Below are 22,635 nucleotides of genomic sequence, written 5' to 3'. Positions count from 1 at the left end.
CCCTTCTTCATTCCCCCAGCGCAACGTTGGGGCTTATCGACGGGCGGCACGCGGAGTGGGGCGGCTGTGGGAATGGGGAAACTGGGGGGGGAGGGGGGAGGATGCGGGACACGGGGGTGACGCCTCCCCCTCGCAGCAGCGAGGACGATGGTGAAGGAGACGGGTTACTACGACTTGCTCGGCGTGCGGCCGGGCGCCAGCCTGGATGAGATCAAGCGGGCATACCGACGCCTGGCACTGCGCTACCACCCCGATAAGAACCCCAGCGAGGGCGAGAGGGTAGGAACCCCAAATCCTCCCCCATAACCCAGCTTCACATCCCCCCATTCCCTCTGCCCCGCTCACCACCCTCTGTTCCCTCTCAGTTCAAGCAGATCTCACAGGCCTACGAGGTGCTGTCAGATGCCCACAAACGGGCTCTGTACGACCGAGGAGGGGAAAGGGCCATGAAGGAGGGTGGCCTGGGCAACAGGAGCAGCCCCGGCTTCGGTTCCCCTATGGACATTTTCGATCTGTTCTTTGGAGGTGGTGTGAGGATGCGTGGCCGGGCGGACCGGCGAGGTACGGGCACTGGGGACACTGGGAGCTGGAACTGAGCTGACAGCGAGAGCGGAGATGGGACTGGGTTGACCTGTTGGCTCTGGGGATGTGGCTGACCTGGTGCTTCTAGGGATGGGACAAGGTTGACATGTTGGCTCTGAAGACAGGACAGGGTTGACATGTTGGCTGTGTTGGCTCTGGGGGATGGGATGGGGTTGGCTTGTTGACTCTGGGGACGCCAGCAGCCAGTTGGTGGCCCCCGGGCCACCTCGCTCCTCGCGGTGCACAGCCCAGCACAGTTCTTTGTCACCCTCATTACTTTCTCCACCTGCCCCTCTTCAAAGCGCCCTACCCAGTCCCCCGCTGTCCCCAGGCTGGGGTGAGTCACCTAGCGCTGCCCTCGGCTCCCCACGGCCTTGGGGATGCAGGGCGTGCAGGGTGCTCTGGTGACAGCAGGATGCTTTAGGCTTGGGTCATGCAAGAGGGGATGGCTCGATGACTTGCCAGGGCGCTTCTTGCTGAGGTGGCAGGATTTAATTGCAGGGCAATTAGGAGGTGAAAGAGAGCTTCCTGGCACCTCTGGGTAGGGCTGGTGATGAACAGCTGTAGCATGGCGAGGGCTGTGGGGCTGGGATGTGGGGCTGCCCCTGGGGTCTGCAGGATCCGAGCTTTCTTCTGCCATGCGACAGCAGAGCAGTGACTGAAGGTGCAGCCCTGTTGCATGCAGCAGGGTGCCGATCTGGGCTCTCCATCCTTCCAGGCAAGACGGTGGTACATCAGCTCTCCGTGTCGCTGGAGGACCTCTACAACGGCACCACACGCAAGCTGTCCCTGCAGAAGAACATCATCTGCAGGAAATGCGGAGGTGAGGGCCTGGGGGGGACCGAGACAGGGGGTCAGCACCGTGCCCAGCCCTCACCCCCCACCTGCCCTCGCCCGCAGGCTGCGGGGTGCGGGAGGGCGCACAGCGGCGGTGCCCCAAGTGCCACGGCTCGGGCATGGAGGTGCGTATCCACCAGCTGGGGCCCGGCGTGATCCAGCAGATCCAGACGGTGTGCTCCCAGTGCCAGGGCCAGGGCGAGTGGATCCGGCCCCGCGACTGCTGTCTCACCTGCAATGGCCGCAAGGTCGTGCGGGAGAAAAAAATCCTCAGCGTCCACCTGGATAAAGGTGAGATAGGGCTGTGCCAAGAGGGTGACCTGTGATAACAGCTCCAGAGCTGCGATCTGAGCTGTTGAATTCTCCCTGTAGGTATGAAGGATGGGCAGAAGATCACCTTCCACGAGGAAGGTGACCAAGTGCCTGGCCTGGAGCCTGGGGACATCATCATTGTCCTGGACCAGAAGGAGCATCCCGTGTTCAGGCGGAGCGGTGATGATCTGATTGTCAGGCGGGAGATCAGCCTGGCAGATGCGCTGTGTGGCTGCAGGCAGGTCATCCGCACGCTGGACAACAGGACCCTGCTTGTCGCCTCGCAGCCAGGTAGGATGGGGACGTGTGTCCCCGTGGTCCCATCCTGCACTGTCCTTGAGTTTCACTCTTCCCCAGCTCTACGGGGACGCAGCTTCTCCCCTTTTCCTCCACATCTGCACAAAGTCCCCAGCAAAAAAGCTGGGAGCAGCATGGGGGCACAGTGCGGTGATGCACAGTGCGGTGGTGCATGGCGCAGTGACACTCATCCTCTTTCTCAGGTGATGTCATCCGACCTGGGGACCTGAAGTGCATCCCCAACGAGGGGATGCCCGTCTACAGGAGCCCCTTCCAGAAAGGAAAACTCATCCTCAAGTTCGAGGTGAGGTGTGGGTTTGGGATGGGTTATGGACCCTGTGTGGCCTCCCCATGCCCACCTCCGTCCCCAACCCTTCTGTACCCACAGGTGAAGTTCCCCGAGCCTGGCTGGCTGCCCACCGAACGCCTGCGCCAGCTCCAGGCCTTCTTCCCACCCCAGGAGGAGGTGATGGCCACTGAGGACACAGAGGAGGTGGAACTCAGTGACTACACGTCCCATGGCAGTACAGGCCGGCGGCCGCATGGCGAAGCATACCACGAGGATGACTTCGAGGATGGCACCCGTCAGCACGTGCAGTGCCAGACCTCATAGCCGAGGCTGTTGGGGGCTCGTCCCATGCAGGGGCAGGGGGCAGCGTGGTGGGGAAGGGGCTCGGAGAGCCGTTGACCTTCAGGGATGTACATAGGTCACCTTTCCCACAGCACTCGCCCTTCTTTTGGAGTCATCCCCTCTCCCTGCACCAGGACAGCGCAGCCCTGGACTGATGCTGAGCGGGGGCCATGCTGCCTTGCCTCAGTTTCCCTATCTACAGTGTGGGGCCAGGAGCATTGTGCCCAGCATCGGGCAGCTCTGAGCATTCCACACCAAGGAGATGGGTGGGGAAGGCTCCAGATCTGCTGCCCTCCACCTGCTCTGCCCTGCGCAGGGCTGAGGACCCCCACCCTGCAGCCCCCACCCCATGGGGTGATGCTGCCGCCGGTTCACTTGCTTTGCCCATTTCTTTCCTGCTGGAGCCTGGGTCTGGCCTGGGGAGTGGAGGGGGTTTTTCTCTTTTCTCTTTGCACAGAAGGGGGTAAGGGGGGACCTGGCCCTTTTTATTTATTTTTGGAATAATTTTAAGTCTGTTTTTTTTTCGGGGGGGGGGGCGAGAGGGGAAGGATGGGGAGGGAGGGTGGAGAGGACTTTGTATGTGGCATTAAAAGCAATCCTGACTCCTCGTTGCCGGCCCACAGCCGCTCCCCCCCGGGGGCAGCCTCGCGCACCGCCCGCTTTGATCTGCGGGCGTGCCTCAGTTTCCCCAGCCTTGCTCAGCAGGGAGGGGAGCCGCGGTCCTGGCCCTGACCCCCCCCCCCGGCAGCCGCTGCTGCCCTCACAATCCGGGCCGTGCCCCCGCCGCAGGGAAAGGGCCCTTTGAAGCAGCCCAGCGCCAGGAGGAGGGGAGCCGGGCAGGGCCTCCCACTGCCCTGTCATTACCGGGGCAGCAGATGGGGAAACTGAGGCACGCTTCCGTCATCGTTCCCCTGCAGGCAGCCGCCAGGGGTCAGCAACGCAGGTGGGCTGCGCCGACGCTCCATTGCATCCTTGGGGCTGGGGTTGGCAGAGACCCCGCAAACGCCACCCTGCGGGGGTTGAGCGGTGAAGTGAGACCCCCCTCCCCTCCTCCGCAAAAGATGAGCTCAAATGCTGAGGAACAAAAGCACGGGGGTCAAACCGGATCCCGTAAACCCTCCCCCCCTCCCCCTTCCACAACGGGGTCAGTCCATGGGACCCTGAAAGTCAAAACTGGAAAGGAGCGAGGAGGGTCTTGCGGGGGATGGGATGGGATGGGATGGGATGGGATGGGATGGGATGGGATGGGATGGGATGGGATGGGATGGGGGGGGGTTGCTCTGTTTTGAGGGTGGCATCGCGTGGGGAGGTGACAGCACCTCGCATCTGTCACCTCCTGAAGCCGGCGGCATTGGGATACCGCCCTGCTCGCCCAGTTGTGGGCACTGCTGTCCCCGGCTGCCCCAGGGAGCGCCATGGGGACGGCTGTGTCACCGCGTCCCAAGCGGGGACACCGGGATGAGGGACCCTGGGGACCGGGCACGGCGTGCTGCCCCTCGGGAAGGGGACCCAATGGGACGTGGAACCGTGGGGCATGGCGGTACTGAGCCCTTATCTGGAGCCCACGCGGTCACGCTGCGCTCCCTGTGTAACGCCAGCACAGTGCCCTCCCTGTGCCCCTCGGCACGGTTGCAGTGCACCTGAAAACCCCTTCGTGGGGAGCAAGGAGCGGCGTGCAATCCTGCTCGAGCCCCAGTATGAGGTTAGGGGTGAAATCCTTGCAGTGCGGTCGCAGACAGCCCAGCCCACAGCTTGGCCAGCGGCCCCATAGCAAGGACGAGAACCAACGCATCTCAGGACAAAGCCGTACTGCGCAGCCGACAGCATGGTGGGAGCTACCTGGAGACACCCTGGGGACCCCACTTCCAAAAAATGCATGACAAAGGCAGAGGGAGAAGGGTCGCAACCCCCCGTGGGTCACACATTCATCACCCGCAGCACAAAGCGGCTCAGAAGCCCCCAGCCCCTCGCAGGGCTTTGTCTGCGGCAGATGAAAGGCAAGGGGCTGAGCGGGGCCCCCTCCCCAGCCGGGGGCAGCCCGGGGGTCAGCGGACAGCCGATTAGTGCCGGCTCGGGGGCACCCGCAGCCACCCACAGTGAGCTTGGAGGGGGAGGGGTAAAACCCTGCAGCCCCCTTTTGGGGGAACCCATCACCATCACCACCCGTGCACTTTCCAGTCGAGCACCGCTCTGCATCCTGGGACCCACTCCAGCAGCCCCCCCCCCTTCCCTCTCCCCAAGCCCTGCAGAGCCCCGCTCCCCTCCGCTCTTCGCACAATAAACAGAGGCTGAGAGGAGGAATCCGCCTTTGTTTCACTGAGCGGCCGCCATCCAACTCTTGGCGTGGGGTAGCCAACGGCTGGGACACGTCGTCTCTGTACCCCCCATCAGCAGCACAAGAAGCGAGATGGGACCCCCAGGCTGCCCCCTCGCCATCCAGATGTGCACCCCCGTCATCCAGATGTGCAGCTCCAGCTGTTGGGGCACAGCCCCCATCGGGGCCCCTGCTGCCATCTCCGCTTTCACCACCGGCGCTGCTGCTTCCCCTCCCGCCCGGGGTTCGGAAGAGAGACAAATTGGAGCCGTCCCCTGGGCGGCTACGAAGAAAGAGGATATTCCTCTGGATCGGAAAACCGTGAGGGCCGAGGGTTGGAACTCATGGTTTTCATTAAGAGCTGCTCGAGGCGGATCGTTTCTTTTACAAAATCTCCGGGGAGAGAAACGAGTTCGGCTGAAAGGAGGAGGGGGTCGGCAGTGCCCACCACCCATCATTGCATGGCCGGGTCTTGGGGGGGGGGGGGGACATGGAGCAGCTCCTGGTGCCACCCGGTCCCGTTACAGCACGGTGACGTCAGGAGCCGGCAGTGGTCCAGATCCCGGTGTGGGGGGAGATTTAAGGCGCATTCCAGGAGCAGCACCTGGAGGCACAGCGCTACCCCCATCATCCCCTCTTCACAACTCCCCCCCTCCCTTCCCAAAGCTGTAATCCCACTGCTCTCCCCCGTAGAGGAACCCACAGCGCTACCCCCCCCTCCCTTACCCCCCCCTTTGCGTCACCCCAAAGGCATCTGCAGCCGCTCCCGTCTTCCCAGGGCACAGCTTTTGTTTCCCATCCACTCCTGGTAAAAACCCTGCTGCCACCACCGACACACCCAGGGAGCAGCAGCACAGCAGCCCCTTTGCCCCTTGCCCCAAAGGCTCCCAGCTTACTCGGGGTTTGCTGCTTTACTGTTGGCTTTTCCCCCAAAGAATCAGAGTACCGAGGGCAGGATGCTCACCAGGAGGCACTCAACACCCCCACTGCCACCTAAAATCGGGACAGTTTGCCGAGTGCTCCTCATACTCCCATGCAACAAACAGCACACCCACCTCGTGGCCGAAAAGAACCCCCCCCCCCCCCCCAATTCCATCTCATCACCCACCCCGGGGCTGTTAACACAGCCAAGACAGCATAGGGGCAACCCAGCTGGGACCACGAGCATCACCTCATGGCAGCACTTGGTGTTTCCTCCCCTCTACCCCCTCCAGACCTGCACCCATTGGGGCTCCGTGCTCCGGATGCCCCGTGCTTCCCACGCAGGGATGCGCCACACGGCATCGCCCAGCACCGCCTTTGCCCCCGGCCCTTTGCACAACGCTGGGGCTGTGGCACGGAGCTGGATCAGCACACGCAAGCAGGGCCGGGAGGGATGGGGACAGCAATGGGGATTGGAGCTTTATTAGAAACAGGAGAGGGGAAGAGGGGTGAGGAGACGTTCCCAGGGGTCGGAACTGCACGGCACTGCCGGATTGGAGCTGTTGAGTGTTTCCATTCCATTCAACTATTCACAAATAAATACCGGGGAGGGAGCAGAGCGAGCAGAGCTGCAGGGGAGGGCGAGGGGTGCAGCACCGGGTGTGAGGTCAAAGTGAATCAAAAACAGTTATAAAAAAGAAAAAACAACAACAACAACAAAAAAAAACCCACCAGAAAACATCAAACCCAAAGGATGGGGTGCTCCCCAACATCCCGCTGCTCAGTGCACCCCCACAGCCACAGGGAGGGGGAAGGGGGGGGGACACGGGGCAGGTACAGGGGAGCAGGGGGACACAGGGCCACGGGAAAGGCATGGGGAGGGGCAGGGGGGGGGCTGGAGCCGTTGTGGGGAGATGGTTGGTGGCGTGCGTCACTCCCGGATGTACACTCTGGTGCAGACAACATCATCAGCTGTCATGGTCTGCAATAAGGAGCACTGGTCACAGCCCTATTCCAACAGTTTCTCAGCATGCACCCCATCACCGTCCAACCCCCCCTTTGCCCCCCACTCACCAGGATGAGCTCCCCATCATTGGTCAGCTCTCGGGACCAGCCCGTCCGGGGTCCCTCGCCCTTCAGCAGCCGCTGCTCACACACCATCTTGTTCTCACTCTCCCACTTGGCCAAGCTCTATAGAGAAGAGAGAACAGCACTGGTTGGGGGGTACGGGGGGGGGGGGGAGAGGGGAAGCAGCCCCCAGCCCCATCAGGCACTACAATCCATCACCACCAACCAGATGGAGCTGTTTGTCCCCACAACCTGCAGTTGCTGGACACGTGTATCACCTGGGAGCAGGGGGAAGGACTGCATGCTGGATGTGTGCACACGTTCACACACACACATCAGTGAATGCACACACATCCACGCACACAAACGGGTGCAGCTCAGCCCACCTTGCAGGGCCGCCCGTCCACCGTTTGCTCCTCGAACTCCTCCCCGATCCTGAAGCTGATCTCAGTGGTGCGCACGGTGGTCGAGGTCTTGATGTAGAAGCTTTCACCGTCCTGCTTGATCTCCACCGCTGGCTTCGAGGCCGCAGCCACCGCGATCTTCCGCAGCATCATGTTAACGCCTGCAAGCAGGGACCGGTGTCAGAGTGACCCCTCCCCACATCCCAGACCGCCCAGCCCGGTGTGTGACCCATGGAGGGGAGGTTAAGTGCCTCTCGGGATGGCGGTGACGACGACCCCCGGCTGTGTTCCAGAGCTGCGCCGAGCTACAGATGCTGCTGCTTTTCTATGGAATTGGTTGCAGATGGGGGGCATGAGGTCGTGCAAACACTCCCCCCTTCCCTCCCCTGCACTCAGGGCTCGATGCCATAAGCCCCTGCAGAGCGCACAGGGGGCACGTGGCTGCCCCCCGCCCCCCACTCCACGACTTGGCAGTGACACAGCTTGGGAGGACCCCGAGCTCTGCAGACAGCACAACATGGAGGGAGGGTGTGTGTGTGTGTGTGGGGAGGGGGGCTGGGGGGGGCGCATGAACCCCCCTCTGCACATCTGGGCCACATCTGGTGCTCGTTACCTTCAGGCAGGGGGGAGCTGTGTGGGCTCCGGATGTGCCTGAGGGTGATGGGGAGGCGCGCGGGGTGACAGCGGGGACATGGCGCAGGGCTCCCGCCCTACATCTGGAGGCCAAGGGGGGGGGGGGGTGGTCTCACACCCATCATTACACTCTCGCAGCCCCCTCCCTTCATGCTAACCACAATGCAGCTGTGGCTTTGTCCCCACTCTTCTACGGACTCATCCATCACAGCCTGATCCCTGGGCTGTCACCCAGGCAGCCCCGCTCCCCAGGGAGCTGCTCTTTGGGGACATTGTTCCCATGGTGTGACCCTCGGGCAGCTGAAGGCAGCAGGTCGGCTCTTGGCCAGCACCCCACTGCCCCCTCCCCAATCCCATCCAGCTCCACGTGCCCCCAGGGATTGGGGGGAGGGCAGGAAGCCCCTGCAGACAGAGCAGAGCATCCCTGGAGGAGATGGAGCATCCCTAGAGGAACAAACCCTGCACCGGGGACAGATGCATCCATGTGGGGTTGTTCCCACCGTAATGCTAAAATGCAACGATTGCACCTTCCCCTGTGTGGGCATGAGGACAAAGTGTCCCCCTAAGGCAGTTAGGAGCCACGGGGGTGGCACAGTGCCTCCGGGGGAAGGGGAGGGGGTGGGTTTCACCCAGGGCCGGGGGTTGCAGGAGCCTCATGCGCTGCGTGGGAAAGGCAGAGTGCTGCGCTGTGCCCGACAGATTGATTTTCCTGATGAGGTTTCCCCGCACCACTTCACCGGCGGTGATGGAGGGGAGAGAGGGAGGAGGAGGGGGCGAAGAGGGAGTGAAATCCAAGAAAGTGATAATTATACTGAAGTATTTGTTACGTATCCCCTAACTTGGAAAATATTCTGCTCCAGCGACTCCTCGGCGGGTGGGGAGGGGTCAGGCAGAGGAGAACAGCGGGGGGGGGGGGGGGGGGGCCAGACCTGCCCAAAACCTGGGACCCCAGTGGTGTCCCCATGCACGGATTCCAGCTGAGGACCCACAGTGCTATGGGGGTGGGAAGTGGGGGACAAACCAAGCCCTGCAGGCCGGGGTTTTGGGGTACCACACTCCATCCCATTGGGTGCGACCGGGGTGTGGGATGAGGAGTACTGGGGGGGGGGAGTGGGGTGTCCATGCGAAGGGGGTAATGCAGGGTGAGCCTGGGGGTGTGCAGCCCGGGGTTACCACTGCAGTGGGGAAACTGAGGCAGGCAGAAGAGAGGCGAGGGGCTCTCAGGCTGCAGCTGAGGGGGGGCATCCGAGCTGTGCCTCAGTTTCCTCACGAGGAAGAGGAATGGAGCGGGCTGTGAGACGCAGGGGTAGGGAGAAGCGGGGCCGGGGAGCTCTCCCGAGCCCTGGAGGCTTTACGTGCAATCCCCGACCCGCACTGCTGGAGGGATCCGGGGGGCGATGGGAACCGGACTCCTCCCGCTCTTCACCCATCCCGGGACTCTCACTCACCCAACGCTTTCAGCAGCTCTTCGAAGTTCTCCGAGCTCTTCATCTTCCAATTCCCGGAGAAATTGGGCATCGCGGCGAGCGGGGGGCACCGGGGAAGTGGGAAATGGTGCTAAGGAGGAGCAGGTGGTGGAAACGCACCGAGGGGCACCGGCACCTCCGCTCCGTCCGCTCCGTCCGCTCCGTCCGCTCCGCCGGTACCGGCACCGCCGCTCTCCCGCCTCGCAGCCGCTCAATCGGGCTCCGGCCCCGCGCCGCCGTTTTATGGCCGGGCTCACCCGCTCCGCCCCCGCCCCGGCCCCGCTGCCGGCGGAGCCCCGCGCTCCTCTCACCTGTGGGGCCGAGCACCGGGACGGGCGGGGGGGGAACGCAGGCGGGGGTTGAGGTTTACGGGCACCCCTCCATCGTCCCCAAATCTTCCATCGTTCCCCCAAAACTTCCGTCATTCCAGAAAACCTCAATCGTTTCCCAAAACTTGCAGCATCTCCCAAAACTTCCAGAACCTCTCAAAACTTCCCACGTGCCCCCCAAAAAACTGCCCTCATCGCCCCCAAAATTAGGCGCCTCCCAAACCACCTGCATCTCCCTAACCCAAGCATCCCCCCTATAACTCCCCACAAAGGATTAATTTGTCCGCGCCTCCCTCATGCCTGCATCCCCCCCAAACTGCCCACATCCCCCCAAAGCTTCCCACATCCCCCCTACATCCCTGTCATCCTCCAGCTGTCCAAATCTCCCCAATACCTCTCGCCTCACCCAATCAACCTCCATCCTCCCGGTTTCTCCACACCTCCCCAAGACTTCTCACACCCCCCAAATCTGCCTGCAGCCCCCCAACAGCCCTGGGGATGGATTATTGCCCAGCCCTGTGCCAGCTGGGTGCTTTGTATGTGCTGGTGTGTGCCAGGTGTGCATGGCTCTGTGCGCGCACACGCATGTGCGTGCAATGTGTTGCATGCATGTGTGCTTGCAGCATTTGTGCACATGTGCAGCTGTGCTCAGCCCCACTCCATCCGAGCCCCATGCCCAGAACAGAACCCTCTGGTCTGCACGGGGCTGAGGAAAGTTTGCTTTGGCTGCAGGCCGGTGGAAAGCAAGATTAACTGCTAATGTGAGATTAAAGCCCTGATAGATTGGGTCTGCTCAGAGCGTGATGAATTGTTTGCTGGGGTTTCTCTCTGGTGAGATGCCTGAGGAAGGAGCTGCATGGGGCACATTGTGCCGTGGTGCCATCCCAGCACTGCACAATAAATGACGTTTGGGTCACTGGCAGCCCTGAAACGTAGGGAGATGGATTTTGTGGGTGAAAACAGACTTCTGTGCAGTGATGGACACCCTCAGTCGTGTCCATGCTGCCACTGTCCCCATTGTCTGCAGGAGAGCAGACTGCCCCAAGGGTCCAAGGTTTGGCACGTTTGGGGCACATAGGGCACCCAACAGCTGGAGATCTCTCTGCACAGCCCCGTGTGAACCAGCAGTAAAGCTGAGCTCATTGCTCACAGCTTGGCAATTGCCTTCCAGCTCCCTCCTGCCCATCGGGAAGATCCTGAAACCCCTCTTACTGAGAGAGCTGCCTCCCCTCCTCCTGGCCCCGGCTTCCTCGCCCCCAAATTTCTGGGCTGTGATTTTCGTGAGCCAAGCCCTGGCTTGCAGCATGCCTCTAATCCCCCGAAGAACAGGATTTGTAACAAAGGGCTGACATAACCTTACCTACAGCGTTGCCGATGCTCCGTGGGCTGCAGGACGGGAAGCATGGGGGAAAGGAACAAACCCCACACTGCACCCAACCCCATGCACCCCCAGGCAGAGCTGGAGGGGTCTGACAGGGAGTCACCACCGTCCCTTTTCATCCTGGTGTAACAGGATCTGTGTCCCCTCTGGCACAGGGGGGATGAGTGATGCTGAACGTTTACCCCCATATTTGGAGAAAGAGTGAAAAAAAAAATAAATGCCATATTTCCAGGAGAACCGGCTGCAGGGGAGCACGGGTGGGGTGCTGGCAAAGCTGCAGACCCTCACACTGAGCCCCCAGGACGCAGCTGGGCAGAACCCCCCAGGCAGCCCCACATCTGGAAGGAATCGTATGGGGAAGGGTGGATAAACCCCTCTCTCCGTTCCCCTCTTCCTGGCCCACGAAACTCCGGCTCCGGCTGCAAACCCGCGTGGGGCCGCTTGTCCCAGGATGGCTGAGCATAGAGACAGGGATTACACTGGAGCCACGGAGCTCCCACACCCGGCTGCACAGCTGGATGAGCCACTGGAAACAGCTGGCACTGCAATGCACCACAGCAATCCCAGCAAACTGCAGCCATCTGAGCACCACTGCAGCCCCCCCAGTGCCCCCCATCTGCGTGGAGTGACCGCAACGATGGCCCTGAGCCCCTCACGGGGAGCACAGCGGTGGCACAGCACCCATGGGACCCCGCAGTGGTTCCCACTGGAGCCCCTACCCCCGTGCTGTGACCCCCCCCCTACCCCCCAGGAGCTCCATTAAGCATCTGCCGACAAGATGGGGCCGGACCGCATGGTTCTCATTTCCAGACGTAAAAACTTTTTAACGGTCGGCCATTTATAACCCAGATTGTAAACTCCCACCCCATTTTAATTGCTTCCAAACGCAGCCAGACACAAAGGCACCCGGCCTCTCCAATGCCTCCTCACCTTCCTTTGTGCTTGGGGCCACAACAGCTCTGTGATGGACACACACTGCATGAGGCACACATGCATGGCTGCTTGGTAGCGTGCTGCCCGCTTCTCTTCCTCCCCCCACTGCGTAGCTTGGGCATCCCTCACTGGCACAGTGAATAAATCCTCAGTGTTTAAACGCAAAACGAATGGCTCCCACTAGAATTCCCCCCCTGTCTTTGCTGTCTGGCCCAATCCTTTGCATCAGGGCCCCGCTGTCCCCTCCTGGTGACCCAGACGTCCCCAAACCCAGCAGATTTTTAACGAGTGTCTCTCGCTCAGCCGCTCTCGTCACGCAGCCAAACATCTGGAGGTTGGGAAGTGTTTTATTCCGGCCACGATTGTCGCTCCCACCCCTTATCCCTGCCTGGGACATGCTGAGAGCTGAGTATAACAGCATAAACACCCCAAAACACTGGAAAATGTGACGTGCATTCAGGCCTGTCTCATTCAGCTACGCATGGGGATGCACCGGCCAGGCTGGCTGTACTCCCAGGGTCTGCTCAGTACCGGCATCACCCACCAGCTGGAGCTGTAGTGATGGAGGAGGTGCACAGGGATAGCAGCCTGGGCTGGGCATGTTAGTTTTGGCTGCCCCACTCCTCATGCAGGGAAGGGAGTGAGAGCTAAGGCTCTCTCCTGCTGCCACCCCAGCAGGACTCTGGGTGGGCAGAGCCCATGGCCAAGGGAAAAGCAGCAGTGGGGGCTCAAGGGTAAGTAAGATCTAGCTGGTTTCCAGTCCGCTCTGCCCTGGGCACGGCACATCCACCAGCTAGGGACAGTGCCAGTGTGTTGTTTTCATCCTGCTGTTAAGAGAGAGCACAACCTACCTTAAGCCCAGCAGCGCTGGGGTCAGGACCCCCATTTTGCTCCCCAAGCCCTTCTGCTCTTCCACTCCCAGTCTCTCTCCATGACAGGGCTCAGGTGCAGATAAGGGGTCTCCCAGCTGGGGACAGCTCTGTCCACACAGCCCAAAATAAAGGGAGGAACCTTGGGCTCTGCACACTGGTCCCAACACTGCTGGAACTTTGCAGAGCCATGGCTCATACCTGGGCATGAAGAAGAGGCGTAGGAAAGGTCAACACAAAGCAGCTGCTCGCAGGTGGTGGGTGACAGCTCACAGCAGTCACCCCAGGCATCAAGGGCCTGCTTGGAGCCCAGGGGGAAGGAGATCTGCTGCTCTCCATCAGGCATGGGCACCTCTCCTGTCTGTGCAGCTCTGGTCACAAAATGGGGTCACAAAAACCAATATTTAGAGCTGAGGGAGCAGCCCATGCCTGCAGTCCCACTCAACCCATTTTGGGACTTACCGTGTCGAGTCTGGCGCCTGCTCCTTTGCAAGCCCTTCCCCAGCCTTCTCCTGAACTGCTTTGATTTCAAACAACATCAAGATTTCACGCAGAGCCTGCAAGCTGGAGAGGTGGGAAGTCCCTCCTGCTTCCCCTGTTGCTGAATACACAGCCATGCTTGGCAATTTGGAACACAGGGGGACAGACATGGTCATCGTATGCCCCACAGGTGCAGGCTGCACCGCTTCCTGTGCATTCGGGGTTAAGCATCTTCCCCAGGGCTCTGCAGCCAAAAGGAAGTGCTTGTTAATAATTTCTTTTTTAATGGGCATTTTGAACATTAACATTTCACTTCAAAGCTGCTCCACGGTGGGCTGACCAGAGCAGACCGAGAACTCGGGACGTGTTCAAGAGTTCAGCAAATACACGTCGGTGTTCAGAGGTGTCTGTAAAGGACACAGCGTCCCCGGTGGCAGAGACAAACAGATGGGGACAGTGGTCCCACCCCAGCCCCCACAGCAGCACTTATGTAAAGAGGAAGACAGCACTCAAATCCCGCGGGGGAGCAGCTTCCAGGTGTGCAGGGACTTCCCAGCTGGCAGGACCTGCCTCAGCCTGTTTTGTGTCCCGGAACCCTGTGGCAGTCGTGGCCCCTGCTGGTCCTTGTCAGAGGTAGTTGTGAAACATGGGAGGCAACTGGCCTAAGGGCCTGAAGGATTGCTCCTTGGGTCTGGATTCTGTGCTCAGGATGAGCCTAGCTGGTATAGCTCCAGTGCTGTACCCAGAGCAGTTTCTGTGCCCTCTCTGCCCATAGCTGGGCAGAACCCATCCATAAGGGTCCCCCAGCTGCCCTCCTAGGAATGCTCTTCCTGGTACAGCCAGGCTTGGGTACCCCAACATCACTGGGGTCCCACAGGGCTCTGACAGGCGAGAACTGCTCTGGGACTGGATAGACCCCCAGAAGGCACAGGTGGCCCTTGCTCTCCCCACATCTCTGGTGGGGTACACAGCACGGTATAACAAAGGCAATGCAATGCTCAGAGTAGGGAGAAAGAACAGTCATAACTTGATAATGCTACTATCTCCACTACCAGTGAGCTAGAGTGCACCAGAGCACTTGCTGCCTCTGCTCATCCTATTCTTCCTCCCACTGGCTCAAGGCTCTGTGACCCATGAAGTCTGGGCTGGACTGTGAGGGCAGTCACTTCTGCTCAGAGTTCAGTATCAAGTGCTGCTCCCACTCTGCCTCCACAATCTTGTACAGCTCCATGGTTGTCCTGGCGTCCTCCACTGAACAATGTCCGCTTTTGCCAACCTGTTGGGGACAGTGACAAAGAGTTGGAACGGCCCAGGGCACTGCTGAGAAAGAAAAAGCCCCAGTGACATTCTCAGCTGCTGGCTCTGCAGCTGAACTGCTCTTGCAAGAAGTCTTTCAGAGAAGAGACCAAGGTACAAGGCAGTGACTGACCTTGGGATTCCCCAGCCCCAGGACGGGAAATAACACACCTCTGTCCCCTACCCAAGCACAGATTGCAAACAAGCAGGGCAAACCTCCCCACAGCCCCTTCACACTGCCTGTTTGTCCCCTAGGCTCCTTAGGGACACCGGAAAATTTCTTGCCCCAGAAGTGACTTCGTAGCAGCCTCAGACCTGGATATCTTTGCGCAGCAGTTTCTTAGCGAAGTTCTTCAGGGAGACGGCCTTCTTCTCAGGGAACCCACCCTTCTGGTTCAACAAGGGGATTTTGGATGTGTCGCGGATGAGTGCTTTGGGGTGGAAATACTTGAGAGCCATGAAGTCGTTGTGTACGGCGTGGCCGACCACCACCTTTCCGGAGAGGATCTTCAGGATCTGGGGAGGGAAGGAGGGAGCATTAGAGCAGGCCTCAGTGCACCATGCTGCCCATTGGAGCATCCTATCCCACAGAAGAGTGGTGGTCGTGCCCAGGAACATGGGTCTACCCCGCTACCAGTGGGAATCACAGCTGAGGGCTGTAATGTAGGACTGAATGGGAGCAGCAGAGGCATGAGGTGACATCCCCTCTGCTGCAGGATGGGGACTGGGATGTGGGCAGTCCTCACCAGCATGCTCTGACCTCAGCAGTCCCCCACCCACCCACCCACCCACCCGAGTCATCCCCCAAAGACCACCAGGAGCACAGTCCCCCTTCCCTGCCCCATGGCCACACCACCCCCAACATCACACCTCCTTCTGAGCCTCCCAGAAGGGGACAGCGTTGAGCATGTGCTTCTTGCAGATGCCGCTCCAGCGGCTGCGATAGTCCACGATGGGCTCTGTGGGCCGCACGTAGCTGTCGTACAGCACATCGCCCTCATAGTTCACAATGCTACAGCGGGCCAAAGCGCTGGTTTGCCCACGAAACCCGGTGCCCACCATCTCACAGTCGATAGCCACGAACTTGCTGGGCACTGGGGGCAGCCCGGAGGCTCGCACGGGGCCCTGCGTCCCTTTTTTTGCTCCCTGCGTCCCTTTGGTGCCCGTTTCTTGCGTGATGCTGCGAGCTGAAGGCTCCCTGCCGCCGGATGACCCGGGGGGATCTTTCCCTTCGTGCTCCTCCCGCTCCCCGCCGTCCACCTTCAGCTTCCTCTTCCTGCTGCGCTTCTTTGGGCGGCCTCCTCTGGGCTGCGGGGCCGCCTGGCGCTCTTTCTGCCCGAGCGCACGTTTCCGTTCCAAATACCGTCGCCTTAAGAAGTTCCTATGCTTACGGTTCCCGGCCGGGACGCGACGGGCGGGCTCGACGACCCCAAAGGTGACGTTGAGGATGAGGTCTGACATGCTGAAGCCGGCAGCGCGCAACGATCCCCTCCCAACCAACGGAAGCAGAAACTGCCGGCAACGGAAGAGCGTCTGCAACTACGCGCATGCGCGACATCCGCACGCAGCCCGTGCGCCTGCGCAGTGGGGTGATGGCAAAACTGCGCATGCTCTCTGGACGCCCAGCGGGCGGTTACGCATGCGCGGCGGGAACGCGGAGGGGCCGGGCGGTGAGTGGCGCATGGGGCCGCTCTGGCCCGCGGGAGGGGCGTCTCTATGGCCCTGCAGTACCTGGGTGGGGGGTTTGGCTTATCTCATGACATCGCGACCCTGTTGTGTCACGGATCTGTGATGTCACGGGTGCAGGTAAAGAGCTGTGGCTATGAATGGTGTCACAGCCCTGTGGCATGGCACTGAAGGATGTTGTGGCTCTTTGAGGTCATGGACAGGCAGGGGGTTGGCATCCCTCGATGATGTCATACCCCCAGAGTAGGGGTCTCTGAGTGACATCACACCTTCAGGTGACATCACAGCGTGACATCACAGCCATGGCAGGTGCCCCCTGTCCCCCCCTGCACTGGGAACAGCAGCGAGCAGCAAACATCGTCCGCCTCCTGTCACTTTACCGACCACTCCTTGACTCCTACATCATTGTGAGTGTCCCCAGCGTGTCCTCCATGTCCCCAGCATGTCCCCAGCCCCGTGTCCAGCAACTCTCACTCCCCACAGGACTTCTTCACTGAGGGGCTGTGGGCAAAGCTCCCACCAACCTGGCAGACAGCCCTAGAAGTGGCAGACCCCCCGCAGCTGGCAGCCATGCTGCTGGGGACTGGGGGCATGGTGAGGCAGGGCACGGTGTGGCCACTCTCCCTGCTGGCCTTCACCACTGCTGTCCGTGTCCTCTCCTTCCCCCGTGGGGAGCTGGGGGATGCCCCACGCCCGCCCTGCCAAAGCCCCCACTTACACCCACTTCTGCGCCGTCACGTCAAGCCCAAGAAGCAGCATGAGATCTGGCGCCTGGGCAAGGTGGGTGTCCCAGTTTTCCCCCCTGGTGTCACCTCACAGCTTCTCTGTCAACCCACAGTCCCCTCTCCTTACAGGTATTGCAGCGGCTGAGCCAGGCCACCGGCTGTGAACGTGTGGTGGACGTGGGTGCAGGGCAGGTAGGAAGGGGCTGCTGTGAGGTGATCCTCAGGGATGTCTCCCGCACAAGCACATCTCCTTATCCTCCTGTCCCCCCCCAGGGCCATCTCTCCCGTTTCCTGGCCTTCAGTCTTGGCTTGTCCGTCACTGCTGTGGAGGGTGACGGCCGCCTGGTCAGCCTGGCAGAGCACTTTGACCAGGAGTTGCTGCGGGAGCTGGGGAAAGCCCGGGCACAGGGTGACAGTAGGAGGCTGCCACCTTCCCAACACCACCCAAACGCAGCCCGAGACACTACAGATCCTGCATCCCTTTGTCCCCGATGCCCTCAACATGTGGCTGGCTGGCTGGACCCTCAGGCACCTGGGCAAGAGTTCCTGCTTGCCCCCACTCCAGGGCCAGCCCTCGCTGCCAGGAACCCACTGGCATGGCCTGTGGATAGCGAGCAGGTACTGCTGACTGGGCTTCATGCCTGCGGGGACCTCAGCGTGGCCCTCCTGCGTCATTTCGCCTGCAGCCCCCAGGTGGCTGCTGTCACCTCAGCAGCTTGCTGTTATATGAAACTCTCCACGTGCCCTGAGCCAACTGCTTCCAACCTTCCGGGCTACCCGCTGAGCGCCTGGGTGGCTGGGCTGCCAGGTCACACGCTGTCCTACCGGGCTCGTGAGGCTGCATGCCACGCGGTGGAGGAATACACAGAGCGGCTGCACAGGGACAGCAAATGCTTGCGCATTCACTGCTACCGTGCTGTGCTGGAGACCCTCATCCAGGCAGCTGATCCCAGCAAAAAGCACCTGGGAGTGCAGACAATGAAGAAAGCCCACATGCTCAGCTTCCCTGAGTGCGTATGGGGTCGCTTCCCCTTCGATCCCCTCCTGGCATCTTCCTTGGGCACTTGTGGGACTGGCATGGCTTTATCCCACAGGTACGCCCGGCTGGGGCTGTCCCTTGTGGGGCTGGACTCAGCTGCTGTGCCTCTGGATTCAGAGTCGGTGTGCGCCATGCTGTGTCAGCAGCACAAGGTGGTTGCCTTCTTCAGCCTGGTGCTGCTGTTGGCCCCACTGGTGGAGACCCTCATCCTGCTTGATCGCCTGCTGTACCTGCGGGAGCAAGGTGGGTGCTGCCGGGGTGGGGGAGCTGCGGGGAGCTGCAGGTGCCAACCGTCCCTCTGTCCACAGGTTTCCAATGTGCCCTCGTGCCCCTCTTCAACCCCCGGTTCTCCCCACGCAACCTGGTGCTGGTGGCTGCACGGGTGCCACTGGATGCAGTGCTATCAGGCCTGGACAAGGACATCCGTGAGAACGAAGACATGGTGAGGGGTGGAGGCGGGCAGGGGCAGGGCTGAGCCCAGTCGCTGGCTATGAGGCACGAGCTACAATAAAACCTGCTTTTACACAGCGCGAGGCTTGGACTGAGTGAGCAGGAGGGGAGGAGGCATAGCAGGATAGTCTGCATCCTGTCAGCGTGACCCAGAGCTGCCAAAAAGCATCACAGCCATGAAAAATAAAGGGGCATCTTTATTGCAAGCTGCTGCCATTAGAGCACAAAACACAGCTTCAGGCCAGGTTTCAAGTAGGATTTAGTACCAGTAGGACTTCTTAGCCCTGCGCGTCTCCACAATCCCCATGGCGTCCATGATCTCCTCCTCAAAGGTCTTCAGGGATGGCGTGTAGGTTTTATCCAGTGCATCATCTACCGATGTGTCCTTGGGGCCATCTGGGGGTGGAGGGAACACAGCTGAGCCTCCAAGCACCTTCTGGATGCTGCAGCTCACAGCCATCCCCCATCCCCTCACCGATCCACTGCTCAGGAACGATGCCATCCCGGCGCTGTCGCAGAGGGAGAGGGATGATACGGCCGGTGCGTAGCGAGACACGGACACGCTCGCCTTCCTCTGTGTACCTCCAGTCTACCTCTGTTGGCTTCCTGGTTGGCACAGGATGTGAGAGGGTCAGCACTGAAGCCAGCAGAGGGCTCCCCAGCTCCCCGTGCGAATTACCGGTCCTCAGGGTCCACCAAGGAGATCTGGTTGAGCAGCAGCGGAGCCTCGCTCGCAATGTAGGTGCTGCTGTACTTGGCATTCCTATTGACATAGCGGTAATGCTGCGGGACAGGGCAGGGTTACGGCTGCTCTGCGCCCATTGGGATGCATCTGGGGTCACCTCCACGCTCGATACTCACCGTGTTCAGCCCTTCCACCACCACCCAGTTACGGGCGCGTACAACTTGGGTGACCATCGCCTGCTTCCCCGCATCCTTCCCGGTCAGCACCTGGACCTGCACAGGGTTGGAGGGAAGGTGGGGGTTCAGCGGGGCTTCCCCCATTCACTTACCCCGGGCTTTGTGCCGTGTGCTCACCGTATCACCGCGGAACACCTTCCAATCCTCCCTGCTGATGGGTTCCACGAAGATCTTCTTGCGGCGTAGGCCCGGGGGATTCCGGATGCGTTCGGCTACGGTGCCGGGTCGCCAGGTGCCGTGCCGGTAATCCTTGGGCAGCTTAGGCCGGGCTGCCAGGCTCAGAAGAGCCGATAAGCGCATGGTGCCGGGGCTGAGGGCACCGGACGGGGGTCGAACTCGCAGCGCTGCCCTCCCCACCACGCCCCCCCCCCCCCGTCCGTCTGTCCGTCCGCCCCTCCCTCCCTTCCCGCCCACACCGCAGCGCCCGCCGGGAGTTGCGCCTCTCTCTCCGCCTCTGGCGCGGTGCATCCCGGGAGCAGCCGCGATTGGGCGGAGGAACAACGTGGGATGCCGCGCGGGGCACGCTGGGAGTTGTAGTTCCAGCTGCCTCCCACGGCCCCCATTGCCCCATAATAGGTCCTGGACGGAGAGGCTCGAGTGAAGCAGCAGTGGGCAGGGCGGCTGCGAGCCCAGCTCCGTCTATGGTGCATTTTCTACTACAGCTCCAGCCCCACGGCTCCCCAGGAGTCAAGGCAGCAGCCCAGGGCTCCCATTGCCTCCCTTCAGTTTTTTCCCCTCTTCCAGTTCACCTCCATTCCCATTTGCATTTCCTTCAGGGCTCTTGCTGGCACCAAGAACACAAAACGACCCAAAGGGGCCCACAGCAGGAATGGGGCCCACACCCCCAGTGGGAAATGCAGGCAGAAGCACTTTAAAAAGGCATGAATCGCTTTTATTTCAAATCAACTGATCAGCCCCCTAGAAATCACTAATACAAAGCATGCGCCCCACGACAGCAGGGCCAGGAGATGCAGGTCGGTTCAGGGGTTCTCATTACTGGGTTTCTCTTCATTTCTTTTTTTTTTTTTTTTTTTTTTTTTTTTAATTTCATTTTCTGTTTGTTTCTCGTTTCCGGAGCCGTGGACGTGACGAGGGTGAGATGGGGCAACACCCTGGGAGCCCAGCAGGGAAGGGACAGCGGGAGATCAGCTCGCCAGGGAGGCCACTACAGGCTGCAATGGTCAAGAAGAGACACGGTGATGGACCCCATGGCACCGGGACTCCCACCCTGCTGCCAGGGCTGCTCCCCAGTGCCCACATGGGTAGAAGGGAGCCTGCATTTTGGGGACTGGGATCACCCCGTTCACTGCCCTCACCTCTCCTTGTGGTCTCTGACCTCCTCCGCCTTATCCTTGCCCTCCTGCTTGGCTTCATTGGCGTCTGGCACGCTGGCAGCATCACTGTTCTTCTCCTTCTCCCCTTCGGCTGGGTTGGGCTTCAGCTCCTCCTTGGGGGCCTCTTCGTTGTCTATCTTCTTCTCTGCTTCCTGCCCCTCCATCTCCTTGGTGCGTTTGGGGGAGTCCTGGGTAGGAAGAGATAGGCTCAGCCCAGCCCCAGTGCCCCCCGACCATGTCTCCATCCCCTTCCTACCTCCAAAGCATCTTCTGCTTTCCTCTTGATCCCGGCTTTTTCGTTCTTCTCCTTGGATTGCTCATCAATCACTAGCTTCCCCTCTTCATCGCTGCTGCCCTCTGCGTTACCCTTCTTCTCCCCATCACCCTCTGGCTCTTGCTCTGGCTCAGCGTCCTCAGAGCAGGTCTTCTTCTGGGTGGGCTGGCAATGGACATGGGGGGCTTAGAAGGGTGGGACAGGACACCCAGAGAGCAGGGCAGGAGGTGGCCACAGAGGGATGTCACCTACCTGGTACCCGGAGGCTTTGACAGTTGGGTTGTGCTCTATTTCCCACAAACCTTCACTGAACCCTTTCCTTTTGTTGGGTTTCCCAAACTTCTCCTTGCATTCTTCATAGGGGAAGAGGTCTTTGGGCCCCAGGAATGCCCTGCTCAGGGGGAAGCAGTGAGTAACAACAGCAGCTGGGAAGGACCTCATTGGCATCACGGCACCCACAGAGACCCAGACCACAGAGAGTGGGTCCCATCTATGACCCCACTGACCCCATTCCCCACATGCACCACGGCTCCACTCACGTTTCATGGGTCCCAAAGAAGAAGACTTGGTATTTGTTGGAGGAGGATTTTACTGCAGCTTCTGGCATCTCGTCGATCTGTATGACATGGAGAAAGGGGTGAGGGCTGGGGAGGGCACAGTGACAGGACATCACCCACCGCTTAGAACACGGGTATATGGGCCACTGTGTGCCACCTTTTGGCCTTATTCCTCAGGAATTCACCCAGCAGCCAGCAGCACCAGGGGCAAAAACCAGCAGATAACACAAAGGTTATGGCAGCCTTGGGCTGGACGGGCACTCCACTGCACCTGGATCCAGCCTGAGCATCACACAGCCTGATGTGAAGCTGCATCCCTGTGGCAGCACTGCGGGCACCGGAGGGGGCAGCGAGAAGCGGTCGCTGTAAGCTCTTGTCTAGACTGGCTCAGACACATTTAGCTCAGCAAAATCGTGGCTGCACGCAGGAGGAACAGCTCCAACCCAGCTCTTGTGGCAGCGGCCAAAACACCCCAGCTCGCCTGGAGCTCTGCGAGCCCCCAACTCGGCGAGCAGCCAGCACGGCCCCGCCAGCAGGTGCCAATTCACCAAGCGTGAATATTCCCAGTGCACCACGCGGGAGCGGAGCGCAAAGTGGCTCTGGCAGCTTTTTATAGAGTCTAAAAATAACCCCGGCTTGAGCCAGCACGAGCGCAGCCATAAATTCCCAAGGAAGCCTCAAAGGGAGGTGGAAGGAGAGAAGTAGGGTGGGGGGTCTCGAAGCGGAGAAGGGTGGCAGGGTGAGATTGCTGGCTCCAGTGCTGTGTCCTGCTGACAGCGTGCTGCTGACTCATGGCACGACCTTTGCCAGACATCAGTGCTGAGCCTCAGTTTCCCCAGGTGCCATGTTGGTGTGGGGCTCCCACGGGGCTGCCAGTGGGTTGGTTGTTTTTTTTG

At 60.6% G+C, this 22,635-nt stretch overlaps 6 protein-coding genes across 9 annotated transcripts; 2 read left to right on the top strand and 4 right to left on the bottom strand.

Annotated features, from left to right (window-relative positions):
• Positions 1-108: 108 nt before the first annotated feature.
• Positions 109-3,101, top strand: LOC122192085 (dnaJ homolog subfamily A member 1-like). Its single transcript, XM_042892541.1, has 7 exons — positions 109-279; positions 366-561; positions 1,301-1,405; positions 1,483-1,710; positions 1,792-2,022; positions 2,232-2,332; positions 2,417-3,101. The coding sequence occupies exons 1-7, from the start codon at positions 148-150 to the stop codon at positions 2,639-2,641; spliced, it is 1,218 nt and encodes a 405-aa protein (XP_042748475.1). The 5' UTR covers positions 109-147; the 3' UTR covers positions 2,642-3,101.
• Positions 3,102-6,353: 3,252 nt separating this feature from the next.
• Positions 6,354-9,632, bottom strand: CRABP2 (cellular retinoic acid binding protein 2). The gene is made up of 4 exons (XM_042892545.1): positions 9,448-9,632; positions 7,349-7,527; positions 6,969-7,085; positions 6,354-6,876 (listed from the first exon to the last, which is right to left on the bottom strand). Exons 1-4 carry the CDS (start codon positions 9,515-9,517, stop codon positions 6,826-6,828), a joined length of 417 nt encoding a protein of 138 aa, XP_042748479.1. The 5' UTR covers positions 9,518-9,632; the 3' UTR covers positions 6,354-6,825.
• Positions 9,633-12,437: 2,805 nt separating this feature from the next.
• On the bottom strand, positions 12,438-16,277 carry ISG20L2 (interferon stimulated exonuclease gene 20 like 2). 4 transcript variants are annotated; one of them, XR_006182532.1, is made up of 4 exons: positions 15,624-16,277; positions 15,069-15,269; positions 13,179-14,733; positions 12,438-12,935 (listed from the first exon to the last, which is right to left on the bottom strand). XR_006182532.1 is itself a non-coding variant. In XM_042892544.1 (3 exons), the coding sequence occupies exons 1-3, from the start codon at positions 16,212-16,214 to the stop codon at positions 14,620-14,622; spliced, it is 906 nt and encodes a 301-aa protein (XP_042748478.1). In that variant the 5' UTR covers positions 16,215-16,277; the 3' UTR covers positions 12,438-14,619. The 4 variants fall into 4 exon arrangements, 1 of the variants encoding a protein (XP_042748478.1); XR_006182534.1 differs by having other exon boundaries at positions 12,438-13,387; positions 13,440-14,733; XR_006182533.1 differs by having other exon boundaries at positions 12,438-13,348; positions 13,440-14,733.
• Positions 16,278-16,505: 228 nt separating this feature from the next.
• On the top strand, positions 16,506-18,730 carry METTL25B (methyltransferase like 25B). Its single transcript, XM_042892542.1, has 7 exons — positions 16,506-16,559; positions 16,715-16,846; positions 16,923-17,219; positions 17,294-17,356; positions 17,438-18,174; positions 18,259-18,446; positions 18,512-18,730. The coding sequence occupies exons 1-7, from the start codon at positions 16,545-16,547 to the stop codon at positions 18,676-18,678; spliced, it is 1,599 nt and encodes a 532-aa protein (XP_042748476.1). The 5' UTR covers positions 16,506-16,544; the 3' UTR covers positions 18,679-18,730.
• A 100-nt stretch (positions 18,731-18,830) lies between these two features.
• MRPL24 (mitochondrial ribosomal protein L24) lies at positions 18,831-19,943 on the bottom strand. The gene is made up of 5 exons (XM_042892543.1): positions 19,692-19,943; positions 19,515-19,610; positions 19,333-19,436; positions 19,129-19,259; positions 18,831-19,049 (listed from the first exon to the last, which is right to left on the bottom strand). Exons 1-5 carry the CDS (start codon positions 19,872-19,874, stop codon positions 18,913-18,915), a joined length of 651 nt encoding a protein of 216 aa, XP_042748477.1. The 5' UTR covers positions 19,875-19,943; the 3' UTR covers positions 18,831-18,912.
• Positions 19,944-20,444: 501 nt separating this feature from the next.
• On the bottom strand, positions 20,445-22,169 carry HDGF (heparin binding growth factor). Its single transcript, XM_042892547.1, has 5 exons — positions 21,722-22,169; positions 21,435-21,573; positions 21,165-21,347; positions 20,891-21,096; positions 20,445-20,746 (listed from the first exon to the last, which is right to left on the bottom strand). Exons 1-5 carry the CDS (start codon positions 21,850-21,852, stop codon positions 20,740-20,742), a joined length of 666 nt encoding a protein of 221 aa, XP_042748481.1. The 5' UTR covers positions 21,853-22,169; the 3' UTR covers positions 20,445-20,739.
• Between the last annotated feature and the right edge of the window lie 466 nt (positions 22,170-22,635).

The sequence above is a fragment of the Lagopus leucura genome, unplaced genomic scaffold (genome assembly GCF_019238085.1).
Source record: "Lagopus leucura isolate 7727_CA_CO unplaced genomic scaffold, USGS_WTPT01 236-6_obj-0_obj, whole genome shotgun sequence".
NCBI classification, from domain to species: Eukaryota; Metazoa; Chordata; class Aves; order Galliformes; family Phasianidae; genus Lagopus; species Lagopus leucura.
Note: the sequence above shows the minus strand (reverse complement) of the source record. Positions and strands in the feature narration are given on the sequence as shown.

Excerpts from the sequence above, each read along its gene's own strand:
- CRABP2 (XM_042892545.1), bottom strand. The coding sequence starts at position 9,517 with ATGCCCAATTTCTCCGGGAATTGGAAGATGAAGAGCTCGGAGAACTTC. Across the intron at positions 7,086-7,348 it reads TGGACGGGCGGCCCTGCAAG|AGCTTGGCCAAGTGGGAGAG; the intron begins GTGGGCTGAGCT and ends TCTTCTCTATAG. Across the intron at positions 6,877-6,968 it reads ATGATGGGGAGCTCATCCTG|ACCATGACAGCTGATGATGT; the intron begins GTGAGTGGGGGG and ends TCCTTATTGCAG.
- ISG20L2 (XM_042892544.1), bottom strand. The coding sequence starts at position 16,214 with ATGTCAGACCTCATCCTCAACGTCACCTTTGGGGTCGTCGAGCCCGCC. Across the intron at positions 15,270-15,623 it reads TCTGGGAGGCTCAGAAGGAG|ATCCTGAAGATCCTCTCCGG; the intron begins GTGTGATGTTGG and ends TTCCCTCCCCAG. Across the intron at positions 14,734-15,068 it reads TGCTGCGCAAAGATATCCAG|GTTGGCAAAAGCGGACATTG; the intron begins GTCTGAGGCTGC and ends TGTCCCCAACAG.
- HDGF (XM_042892547.1), bottom strand. The coding sequence starts at position 21,852 with ATGTCCTGTCACTGTGCCCTCCCCAGCCCTCACCCCTTTCTCCATGTC. Across the intron at positions 21,348-21,434 it reads TCAAAGCCTCCGGGTACCAG|CCCACCCAGAAGAAGACCTG; the intron begins GTAGGTGACATC and ends GTCCATTGCCAG. Across the intron at positions 21,097-21,164 it reads AAGCAGAAGATGCTTTGGAG|GACTCCCCCAAACGCACCAA; the intron begins GTAGGAAGGGGA and ends CTTCCTACCCAG.
- LOC122192085 (XM_042892541.1), top strand. The coding sequence starts at position 148 with ATGGTGAAGGAGACGGGTTACTACGACTTGCTCGGCGTGCGGCCGGGC. Across the intron at positions 280-365 it reads ACCCCAGCGAGGGCGAGAGG|TTCAAGCAGATCTCACAGGC; the intron begins GTAGGAACCCCA and ends GTTCCCTCTCAG. Across the intron at positions 1,406-1,482 it reads CATCTGCAGGAAATGCGGAG|GCTGCGGGGTGCGGGAGGGC; the intron begins GTGAGGGCCTGG and ends CCTCGCCCGCAG.
- MRPL24 (XM_042892543.1), bottom strand. The coding sequence starts at position 19,874 with ATGCGCTTATCGGCTCTTCTGAGCCTGGCAGCCCGGCCTAAGCTGCCC. Across the intron at positions 19,437-19,514 it reads TGGTGGAAGGGCTGAACACG|CATTACCGCTATGTCAATAG; the intron begins GTGAGTATCGAG and ends CCTGTCCCGCAG. Across the intron at positions 19,260-19,332 it reads TTGGTGGACCCTGAGGACCG|GAAGCCAACAGAGGTAGACT; the intron begins GTAATTCGCACG and ends TGTGCCAACCAG.
- METTL25B (XM_042892542.1), top strand. Across the intron at positions 17,357-17,437 it reads TGGACGTGGGTGCAGGGCAG|GGCCATCTCTCCCGTTTCCT; the intron begins GTAGGAAGGGGC and ends GTCCCCCCCCAG. Across the intron at positions 18,175-18,258 it reads CACATGCTCAGCTTCCCTGA|GTACGCCCGGCTGGGGCTGT; the intron begins GTGCGTATGGGG and ends TTTATCCCACAG.